We start from the raw sequence: 12,500 nt of genomic DNA, 5'->3' as shown, positions 1-12,500 counted from the left end.
ATATATATATATATATATATATATATATATATCAAACTAATTTGGATTTAATTTTTTTCTTATTTTTGTTGAACGCTATTGAAGAACAGGAATTTCATTAAATGAAATGCTTGCGGACGAATGCACAATCGCTTCAACTCACGAAGGCCTCTTACCTCCATATTCAATGGCATCGAGTAAGGAAAATCCCGAAACGGAATTCGAGTAAGGGTTTGTAAGAAATTCTTTGCAGGAGACTCACACTCATGGCAGTGCCGGATGTGACGTCGGTGAGGAAGGAAATATTCATGATTCTCGTATCCAATGACAAACAACTCTGACTGAAATACAACAACGACAGCTAACGGGAGCCAAAAAGAAGAGATGATTGAAGGAAGAGGAGGTGAGGGATAAATACTGGGATATACAAATTAGAAGTAATGTGATGAGGGGGAAAAGGAGTTAGAAGAAGCAAGAGGAAAATAAAGAGAACAAACAGGAAGAGGAAGAATAAGGGTAAGAAGAACAGATGGAAGAGAACCAAGAAGAAGAGGAGGATGGAAGAAAAAGAATACAGAGGAGAGGAATAAGAGGAAGAGGACTAGGAAAAACAAGACGAGAAGAGCAATAGCAAATGAAGAAGAAGGGTGAACAGAAGGAATAGGAAGAGGGAAAACTAGAATAAACGGGAGAATGACAAGCAGGAAGGATAGATAGAGAGAGAAAATATAACAGACTGTCCATAAATAGGACGAAGAAGAAGAGAAAGAAGACATAGAGATAAAGGAGGAACGAGAGAAGGAATTAGAGGAATGGAGGAGACAAGGTGAAAGAAAATGGGGACGAGGAAAGGAGAAGACAAAGGGAAGGAAGAGGAGAGAGAAACCAAAGAAACAGGTGATAGAGATATCAAGAGGAGAAAGAATCAGAAGATAGAGATAGCAAGAGGAGAAATCACAACAAAAGAAACAGGAGATAGAGAGCAAGAGGAGAAAGGAACAAAAGAAACAGGACATAGCGACCAAGATGAAAAAGAAACAGGAGAGGAAGACAAGAAAGAAACGAAAGAAGCAGTAGACAAAGAGTAAAAGGAGAAAGAAACAAAAGAAACAGGAGATAGAGAGCAGGAAGAGAAGAAGGTAGACAAGAAAGAATAGGACGATGGTCAGGGGGAGAGAAGAAGGAGGGCAGCAACGAAAAAAAGAAAAGGACATGGAAGAAGAGAAAGAAAAAAAAAGATAAAAATGAGGGGGAAAGGGAGGAAGTGAAAGAAGAAAAGGGATGGTGGGAAGAGGAGGAGTGGGGAGAGGAAGAGGGGAAGAGGAAGGTAATCTAAGTACAGTAGAGCCACACAACGTGTAATTCCAGGCAACAAATTAAACTTAAATATTTTGAGTTGACTCTCCCTAGATACTTTTATTGAGATTCAAAAACCGTCCCTCTGCCATAAAGTGTGAAGAAACTAACTCAGATAATCCGTTCCAGTTAAAAGAAGAAAATAAAAAAAGGATTGTCTATGTTTACGTTATCCGAATTTATTGAATTTTTGAGAAAGTGTCTCGTCCTCAGAGGTAAAAAAAAAAAGACATGAATTAGTAGTCTGTATGTGGCGTGGGGATATCCAGGGACAATTAGAGAGCATTAGCACAACTGAAACTGCAACGAGCTATGAACTAATTACGGCAGAGTCTGCTGGGAATCTATGATAGGAAGCACAGTCATCACCGCAAACCGCAATATCATCACCATTAGTTTTGTATTACCACCGTCATTGCCATTACCGTTATCATCTCATTTATTATTTCCAAACAATGACTTTGAATATACAATAAGCATTGGTCTTGTCCTGTAGGGTGATTTGGGTTTAATATGGACATGGTCAGCTCCAACTTAGATCATTATCATCGGTGATTTCGTCAATATCTTTATCATCATCATCATCATCATCATCATCATCATCATCATCATCATCATCATCATCATCATCATCATCATCATCATCATCATCATCATCATCATCATCATCATCATCATCATCATCATCATCATCATCATCATCAACGTTGTCGTCATTATTTCTCAGCTTGGCTTCCTTTGATAATATTTAATGAGCGCCCTCCAACAGACTGGTATTGCGCAATGCTTAAACATTTCAAGATATATGTGTATATATATATATATATATATATATATATATATATATATATATATATATATATATATATATATCAGGTTCTGTCTGTCTGTCTGTCTATTTGTTTGTTTGTTTGTTTGCTTGTTCACAAACTCCTAGGGTTTGGGAGATAGACCCACATAACCATACATATTCTGATACCCTATCACTCCAGGTACTTGAATAACTATAATTCATTCCCCCCCAAGAAAAAATATACATATATTCTGGCTAGAGTTAAGGGTTAAAGGGGTATTGTGGGGTAACACGCCACTACTGTAGTGTCCCCTTAACACGATTGGTATTTTGTGACAAAAATTATTATGATTAAACAAACGATTGTCTGTGTTCATAAATATTATTTATATTTGTGAAATTAATGTTGTCACAAACTATGATAGCCTTTGTAAGAAGAAAACATGTGAATGTAAAATGATTGTATAATTTTACCAAATGTTTAATTATTGGTTATTTTTATTCTATTTTTTCGCGGGCGGTAATATACTTGAGTTCAAAGATAATAAAAGGGTTATATTCTTCTCTTACGGCCTAATATATTTTATTTTCAAAGGGCGTCTCCCTCCTTGAATTGATTTTTTTTCTTACTTTCTTAACATTTTATTTGTGTTACCTTTTCTCCTGAGTTATATTGATACGTGTAAGTTTTCTCCACAAATTCTATCGAAATTAAAATTATCATCATTTGCGCGCAGCAATGCGCGGATAATTCGGCTAATATATATATAAACATATATCTTGAAATGTTTAAGCACTGCGCAATACCAGTCTGTTGGAGCACGCTCATTACATATTATCAAAGGAAGCCAAGCTGAGAAACGTATCATAATTTGGCGGGAAAAGCTCACTCTGCTTTCCCATTGGCTGAAGATCTTTAAACTACCGTTTACGGACGCTTTACAACTACTCGAAACGTCGTCTCCCACTCACGTGGTATATAAAAGGCGGTGCAGAGAACGACTCATACAGAGTCAATAGAAAAGAGAAGCAGAGAGATTGCTGAGAGGGACGACAGAGAGAGAACAAAACAGAAAGAGAAGTCAAGAAAAGAAGCTGAAACCCAGGGCTCATCTGAATCTACGTAGAATTTCTTCTAAATTCATCGATTATGATAACTCCGATAAACAAGTCATTTGGATCACATTTGCAGCCCGTCATCTTCAAGCGAAGTGCAAAGCCTTCGTGTATGTCTCGAATAATATCGGACACTCTCCAGTTTGATGCTTGACTACGAGCGACGCGACTCTGTTATTTTCCCTATTCAAGAAACATCATCAACTATCTTGTTCCCGACTTCCATATGGTTCACCTACCAGAACTACCAGAAGCTTCCCCTACCAGAAGTTATCGTCCATAGTTTTCACCCCAAACCACCTATTTGTCCCCCGAGACCGTTGGCGTGACCTCAGCAACCGATATCAAGACTCGTCTCCATCATAATCAAGACTTCTTTTCTCCTCCTTTGACTTACGTGTAGCAAACATAAACACCCTCAACAATTACTTGGTAAATGACCTGAATCTATTTCCTGTCATATGCTTTGTTATATTGTTAGTATTCTGTACCCATTCATGTTTTATGTGATTTTTTTTGTTAGTGTAATGATATTTAATTTCAACGAAGAGTTTAATTATCCTGTCTGAACTCTCTGTCATTCGTCCGAACTGCGCATGGTATTTTTCTTTTTTTCGTGTCGCGACTAGCCAGACCCATAGGTGAGTCGTGACAGCTATATATACGCGAAACCAGAAATATTGACACAGAAAGTTGCTCTAGTGATTCAGTAAACATTATAGATATTACTGTGTAGATAAAGTCACTAAGAAATACACCTTCCACGCGAGTATGGAAAGGTATGTTGATAACAATATGAAATGAATATGACGTTACGCCTGGAGGCACTGAGCTATTACTAAAACCTTTTTCTACGTTAGCCCAAGCGCAAGCTGAGACGCAGGCGACACAGTCGACGCAGCACAGGGCAAAGGTAGACTTCCTGTGGCTGAACTGAAGTACAGTTTGAACTTCTCACTTGAAATGCTTCCAGATGTACTCTTACCTCCGTATTTCAAGTGAGAGAGACGTTCAAACTGTACCCTAATTCTGCAACAGGAAGTCTGCCTTTGCTCTGTGTTAATTCACCTGCGTCCCCGTTTGCGCTAAAACCTTTCCCTAATTTATAGTCATTAGACTTAGACCAGAGTTCGTATGGTGGGAAATGACAGGGAAACCAATGTTTCACACGATCGCAAAAATAGGTTTGCAATTTGGACAGTGAGAAACGGTTACTGACGGACAATCAAACCGTCAGTGTCTGTCTATTGACAGCTATCTTGTAGCCATAAAACATCGTAATACCGATACTGAAGGAACAAGAGTATAGATAAAGGGCAGCACCACATTACTTTAATATTTGCCTTCAGAAACGGCATCTAAACAAAAGACCCTCACTTTGGTTGTGTTAAGGACTGTCAAGAAATAAAAGGAACAACAAAGAATAAAGAAGTCCAGGCTTCTCTTACCAATTAAACATTGTTCGCTCGCTGTTTCTATTTATCGAATAACAAAACCAGTGATAACACAGACTCAGGAAACAAAACTAACAGGGTCACAGTGGTCAGGCAAGTAATAATTGCTTGATACTCTATTTTGCTGGGAGCTCATATCTGTATTCTTGGAAACAAGGTGCTTTGAAAACATATGCGGCTTGTTATAGATGATATATACATATTACCATGACTCCAACAGGTGTGTGTGGGTTTGCGGGATTCACCACCAATGTCTTGGATCACGAGTTAGACTCGTGATAAAGAGCTATCACCTTCCCGGATGAGAGCTCAAGGCTCGTAAATGGCCCGAAGTATGGATAATACTGTGGCCTTAAAAACACGCTCACACACACGCACGCAGGCACACACACACACATACACACAAACACACACACACACACACACACACACACACACACACACACACACACACACACACACACACACACACACACACACACACACACACACACACACACACACACACACACACACACACGCACACACACAAACACACACACACACACACACACACACACGCATACACACACACACACACACACACACACACACACACACACACACACACACACACACAGTGAGAGAGAGAGAGAGAGAGAGAGAGAGAGAGAGAGAGAGAGAGAGAGAGAGAGAGAGAGAGAGAGAGAGAGAGAGAGATGGAGAGAGAGAAAGTGTTAAAAAAACTTGATTCTGCTCGCTTCAGCTGATAAAAATCATATAATTGTCCAATCCTTCTGATGCAAAGGATGTTTCCTTTAATTTAAGAAAATCGCCCGTCGGCGGCTAATTTGACGACATGTAACATGTATCCATATGGTATATTTTTCCTCTATTAGAACTGGTAACTGAATACCCCCCCCCACACACACATTTCAACTACTAACAGGTCCTGATGACGTCAAGGTTATCTTAACATAAAGGGCAAAGTTTGTGGAAGCTCGGTCAACTCTTTGTCCAGCAAAGGACTAAGGGCGCACGAGTTCCTGTCAAAAAAAAAAAAAAAAAAAAAAAAAAAAATAGTCATGGAGTCTTAACACTTCAATCACTTGATTGGGTGACAGGCACAGCCAGCCGAAGCTCTCTGAAGAGAGCGACATCACTTTTCTATTGCCTGCGTGGTGCAGCGCACATTACAATCGTTCAGCTTACCACAACGCATTTCGTCCGACTTGTCCAGGCATTCGAAAATAAGGTTGCAGCGGAGGTCCTTTGGGATGCACTGGCCGCTGTCGCAACGCCACTCGCCACTGCCACAAGGTTCCCATTCTGTGGAGACACAAAGGATGCATTAGGAAATAAAAGTAAATACGCGATTGAGAAATCATAAAGGCAACGTGGCAACGAAAGTTAGTAAAAGTACATTTATATATTCCTCACCTCACAATCAAATCACAAAGGCCGAGGCCTGGCTAACACTACCGGCCGGAGATACACTATAGTCCACTACAACTGCCAGTTAGTCAGCCAGCCAACCCCAGGTTTACAAAGGCGGAGCATGCCGACAGGAGACCTTTTGATCCATATCTAGTGGCCTGACTAGTGACGTCATAACACACTAGCAGACGGTCAAAGCACTCGCCAGTATAAACAATCATAGTCCTACGTTTATACATCGTTGCACCTACACACAAAGAGGTACATACGATACAATAACGTACACCATGACAATATGTAATTCGTAACACTTAGGTGCAACGCAATAAATACAACACAATACAGAGATAGCAGGTGGTCAATTGTCCTCCCATTGAACGCTAAAAGAAAATTATTATGAATCTCAGGCAGGGGAGGGAAGGATGGCATTGCAGAAGCCGTTGGAAGAAAAAGGGGATCGATGGCCAAGCAGATTAAAAGAGATGCTTATAGACTAAGAATACTGGGGAGGGATATTTTATCATGCATTATTAGTGACAGAAAAAAAGGGGGGGACGTGGTTTGGGAACATTATTTTTTTTTGCAACATGAAAACTTTGTAACAATTGACAGTGACGGAATAAAATAGTCCTGTGAATGCGCTTCGACACGCAAGCACGCAACACGAACGAGAACACACTAATACACATCCACATAAAAAAGAAAAAAAAAATGCCCGCGCATCCATGACCGGACAAATGGCACGCGACGTCAACTGTGACGTAAAAGAACGAGGCCATTGCTGAATACTTCTCGCGCGGGAAGTCAATCCGTGAATGTTGCTTTTATGACGCTGTTTTTTTCTCTCTCTCTCTCTCTTCTGGGAGACAAAATTGTGTAACGTAGATCCTCAACCTTTATCGCAAGCGTTGGAAGCCCAGGTGCTGAGAGATTCTACGCATGTGCAAAAATCTGTCCGCTAAAGGACACAGACTTAACATAATGGGTAGATCGTTCGAGTTATCTCTGTCGCCACCGACAAGATTATGTAAAGTTAGGTTTGGTTAGGCGTGACCTCTAAGTCAGGTTAAGTTGGGTTGGGTTTTGTAATTTGTAGAGCGTTTTTTTTTCAACAAAACTTATTTTCTTTTTCTACATGTTAATTTAATCTAGCCTAACCTAACCTAATCTAACCAAATTTTACCTAACCTACACTTTATAATTAATTTTTCCAATTTGTAGAGCGTTTTTTTTCAACAAAACTTATTTTCTTTTTCTACATGTTAATTTAATCTAGCCTAACCTAACCTAATCTAACCAAATTTTACCTAACCTACACTTTATAATTAATTTTTCCAATTTGTAGAGCGTTTTTTTAACAAAACTTATTTTCTTTTTCTACATGTTAATTTAATCTAGCCTAACCTAACCTAATCTAACCAAATTTTACCTAACCTACAATTTATAATTAATTTTTCCAATTTTCTACAAATACAGATAATTCTCAAGCAACGCATTAGTAAAAAATAACTACAGGATGGAACTATTTTTCAACCAATTCTGTATTAACCCCTAGAACAATGTGAGGGAATAGGTAAGAAATAAATATGACTGTCTCAGGCTGGAAATTTTGTGTAACATAACATTTTTCTCAGCAGCAAATGTTACAAGCCCAAAGGACAGTTGACTCAAAGCTGAGGCATTTTAATAAGACCCCAATAGTTGTATCATGATTACCATTATCATTCTGTCTATACTCAGTACAATATTCTCAAAATCTCATCGCAAGATTTTTCCATTTTAGAATATGCACAAGGGAGCCATCACGACAATTGCTAGGGATCACGTATTGTATATCTGGTGTACTCTCTTGGCATGAAACTGTGGTATGGGAAACAAATTCACAGGGAGAGTTCTTTATCTGGATACAACCAGTGAAACATTTTGAGCGAAATAGTTGCAAAGCTATCTCGAAGCATGACGATTGGTGAGAGTCTAACACGGTATACAATTTTCCCCCTGCATTTCTCTTCTATTCTTTCTCCTGACTTTGAACTCCTCATCCGCTTTTCTCAAACCTATTTTCTCCTTCTCCTTCTGCTCTTCCTCTTCTTTTTCCTCCACTTTTTCTTTTCTTTCTCTTCCTCTTCTTCCTTCTCCCCTTCTTCCTATTTCCTTCCTTCACATTTTCCTTCTCCTTCTCCTCCTCCTCATCCTATCTTTCATATTTAATTCTCTCTTCCTGTGCCTTATATTTCTCAAACTTTTCATTCTCTTCCTATCTTCTTCCACCTGATCCTCATCTTCCGTTCTTCTACCTCCTCCTGTCCTTCCTTTCCTACCATTTTCTCCTCTTCCTCATTCTCCTTATCTTGAACACTGTCAACGGATTCTTCCTCGTCTTCTTCCTTCTCTTCTTCCTCCTAACTGTACATCCCGTTTCCTCTTCTTCCTCTTGCTATCCACTTTGTTTGTTTTTCTTTTCCTCCTTTGTCTCCTCCTTCCTCCTCTTCACTTATACCGAACGGATCGCGATCGAATTTACATTTTCCCAATAATTACCAAATCGGACTATTGGGTCGTTGTTAAGGAAGTGGCGGCAGCGACAACAATCTTTGTCCAACAATAATGAACAAAGTGCAGCTTAATGCCTAAAAGGCCATTTATATGGTCAAACAATTTGTCAAACCATGCTTGTTAAACAAGTGTTTGAAGCGATGTTTGACAGTGTGAATGGGGTATTTGGTTGTCAAACACGCTTGTGACTGACTCAAGCTTCTTTTCTCTTTTTGGCCTTAGAGAATTTTATCATGTCCTGGAGGTTCTATAACAAATTATTATCCAATTTTAACTTTTCCCACTTTGCGATTTTTAATAACCGATTCTTGTAGCCGTCATCACCACAAGTATTTTACTTTTAAATCGTATAAGGAATACTCGAATTTGTACGACGTTATGACGTCACAATACCTAACGGTTACGACAAAACAACAACAACAACAACAACAACAACAACAACAACAACAACAAGAGCGGTGATGGATGAATAATGCTTAATGAAGGATCAAGTAGGTGAACTGGAATAGGATTCTGTGACTACAAAGTCTGATAAAAGCGACTAAAGGTTTCTAAAGATATACAGATAAATAAAACTAATAGAATAGTTTAATTCAAGTGTTCTTAAAGTAATGTCTTCATATCCCCAGGGGATGTCGAGACTAGTGCTCGGAGGTATCCGAAAAGGGATCCTAGAAAATATCCTTTTAATATCTTGTATAAGAATTATATTGTATCTATTTGTTTATTGAAAAAATAAAATAAAAAGAGTTGTTTGCTAATAGCTGTCCTGATTTCTCTTTTTCTATATTTTTTCAGTGAATTGAAAGTGAAGTCAATATACACGTATGTATACATATAAATACTTGTTTTTTTGTATATATATATATATATATATATATATATATACATACATATATATATATATACATATATATATATATATATATATATATGTGTGTATGTGTGTGTGTGTGTGTGTGTGTGTGTGTGTGTGTGTGTGTGTGTGTGTGTGTGTGTGTGTGTGTGTGTGTGTGTGTGTGTGTGTGTGTGTGTGTGTGTGTGTGTGTGTGTGTGTGTGTGTGTGTGTGTGTGTTGAATTACTGTTGAATGCTAAAGCACAAGTGGCATCAATGATTTTTAGAGAACATTTCTCTAACTTTCTAAGTATCATTTCTCTTCATGGTTCAAACTTTGGAGGAAAGTACGAAAGTCGTCAGAGTGGTCAAGGAAGTTAGAAAAATGTTTTCTAAAAATCATTGATGCCACTTGTGCTTTAGCATTCAACAGTAATATATATATCTAAATGTATATATATATATATATATATATATATATATATATGTATATATATATATATATGTATATATATATATATATATGTATATATATATACATATATATATATATATGTATATATTTACGTATATATACATATATATAAACACACACACACACACACATATATATATATATATATATATATATATATATATATATGTGTGTGTGTGTGTGTGTGTGTGTGTGTGTGTGTGTGTGTATGTTTGCATGTGTGTGTTTGTGTGTGTATGTGTATGTTTACATGCTTGTGTACATATCTGAAAGTACATACTAGGCATTCTACACTGAGCTATGCATCTTGGTAGGGGTGAAGTGGGCGTTTACTCAAATAACATCCATCGATTCCCACCATTCACAGTGCTTACCACACTTCTCCTCATCTTCCCCCATGAGACAGTCTGCTTTGTGGTCGCACAGGAGGGAGACTGGGAGGCACCTTCCTTCGCTACATGTGAAGAAGCCCTGTCCATCATCCAGCCTCTCGTCGCTCCAGTCGCTCAGACTAAGAGGAGGCGGACAAGAGTCGATACCTGTGGCGTGGAATTTGAAAAAAAAAGAAATGTATTTGTATTAGAATCGAGACAACGAGGGGAAATTTTGTAATATTTCTTAGATATGTTTCTTCTCAGACTTTGTCTTACTTTCAAAATGGCGGCAGTGTAAGTTGATCATTATTTTTTCTATTTATTCGTTTATTCAATCATCCAGTTCTATTTCATTCGTTTATTTAATTATCCAGTTCTATTTTGGCTTGGTTTCCCCCAAAACAATATCAGTTTAGTTAACAATTTATTATACTCCATTCCAATAAGAAATTAAACTCAATTTCAGCTCAGTACATTTGGTAGTCTTGCAGACTCCTGCTCCGGACAGCCACCAGTGACACGCAATTTTCTCACCTTCTTCTGAAAATATTATATATCTCCACTTTACTTATAAAACAGAAAAAATTGGTTTTAATGATTAAAAAGAGCAGTCCTTCTACAGCAGTAATTTTTTTTTCAAAACTCGATTGGTTAAGAAATTAAATGATTATGTGGAGTTAAACTCAAAGAAAATAAAGGATTGGTTTATACAGATCTTTACTTATAATAGATGTTTACAGCAATTACGATAAATACAGTCGAATAAAACAACTACTGAACGCGATGGTTCATTCAAATTTCACACAGAAAGCTATAAAAAGGAAATTTAAGGATTCTTATAAATATTTAACGTCGTGATGCTCGTGGCACGAGGGAGGGAGGGAGGGAGGGAGTGAGGGTAGTTGTCAACTCCTCCCCTCCTCCTCCTCCTCCTCCTCCTCCTCCTTCTAACTTATTAATCATTTATTTAGTATGAGAAAATATTCTTTTTAGTTATGGAGGATGAGGAGGGAAGGAATGAGTAACTACCGTTGTATTGGGGTGGCTGGCTAATGATACTCGGTAAATGAATAAATTAATAATTTTATGACACAACAGAGACAAAGCCGTCGCTCGACTCGAAGGCGATTTCTAGACTGCCTGCAGCCAAGCTTGGGCTTGAGCAGAGCATTTGGTGCTTACAAAAGCAACCAAGATATACAATAATAATAATGTATAATTTTATAATATTCATAAAAAGGGAAAACGTGCATTTCCCGATCTAACAACACGCATGTATGATAGACGATAATAAGTGTACTACGAGTAAGGATTACGAAGGTGGAGCATGCCGACAGTGAGACCTTTTGGTCCATAACTAGGTCGGATGCGAAAAAAAAATGATAATAATAATAAATAAATAGATAAAAACTATAGTAATATAGATAATAATAAACAAAATAAATAAATGCATATAGTTAAATAGTAAACAAACAGGTAAATAGTAGATAATAATAAATTAACAGATAAATAATGATAAATGAAAATCAAGCGAATAATAATAAACAGACAAATAATAACAAACAAATAAACAAATAATATAAAATAAATGGCAGTCATTACAGCATCTTGCTTAGGTGTTTATCTAAACGAATCTTAAAGCTTTGAACTCAACTACAGCGCACTGCCTCTGCAGGAAGTTTATTCCAGTCATTAACTATACGGTTGGCGAAGTTGTTTCTACCCACTTCCAAATTAGATCATTTTCCTGACAGTTTGAGACTATTGTTTCTTGTCGGATTCTTATTCAGTGTAAAAAAAAAAAAAAAATCACTTTTGATGTTGTCAATTCCTTTCAAAATCTAAGAGACCTGTATCAAGTCATTTCTGAATCTACGCTTTTTTTTAGGGAAAACAGATTCATATGTTTTAGTCGATTTTCGTATGGTTTATTTTTCATTTTTTGAATCATTTTCGTGGCTCGCCGTTGTACTTTTTCCAATCTGTATGTATATCATACAGGAAAAGTACAGTGCTATAAGTACATCATTACACCATCCCTCCCTCCTTCCCCAGCTATAAACTGGACAAATTTAGATTTAAAAAGGAAATAGGCAATAATTGGTTTGATAATAGCGTGGTTGACGAATGGAATAAACTTAGTAA

The 12,500-nt window shown here is 37.5% G+C and overlaps 1 protein-coding gene across 1 annotated transcript in view; it reads right to left on the bottom strand.

Annotated features, from left to right (window-relative positions):
- Positions 1–12,500, bottom strand: part of LOC143027416 (G-protein coupled receptor GRL101-like) — a 184,952-nt gene that overhangs the window by 77,573 nt on the left and 94,879 nt on the right. The window contains exons 10-11 of the mRNA XM_076188701.1: positions 10,356–10,520; positions 5,890–6,006 (exon numbers count right to left, since the gene is read on the bottom strand). Of these exons, the coding sequence (XP_076044816.1) occupies positions 5,890–6,006; positions 10,356–10,520 (282 nt within the window). The remainder of the gene's footprint in view (positions 1–5,889; positions 6,007–10,355; positions 10,521–12,500) is intronic.

This window comes from Oratosquilla oratoria, chromosome 8, assembly GCF_046742065.1.
Source record: "Oratosquilla oratoria isolate Oo_2021 chromosome 8, ASM4674206v1, whole genome shotgun sequence".
Classification (NCBI taxonomy): Eukaryota; Metazoa; Arthropoda; class Malacostraca; order Stomatopoda; family Squillidae; genus Oratosquilla; species Oratosquilla oratoria.
This window is presented reverse-complemented; position numbering and strand designations above follow the sequence as displayed.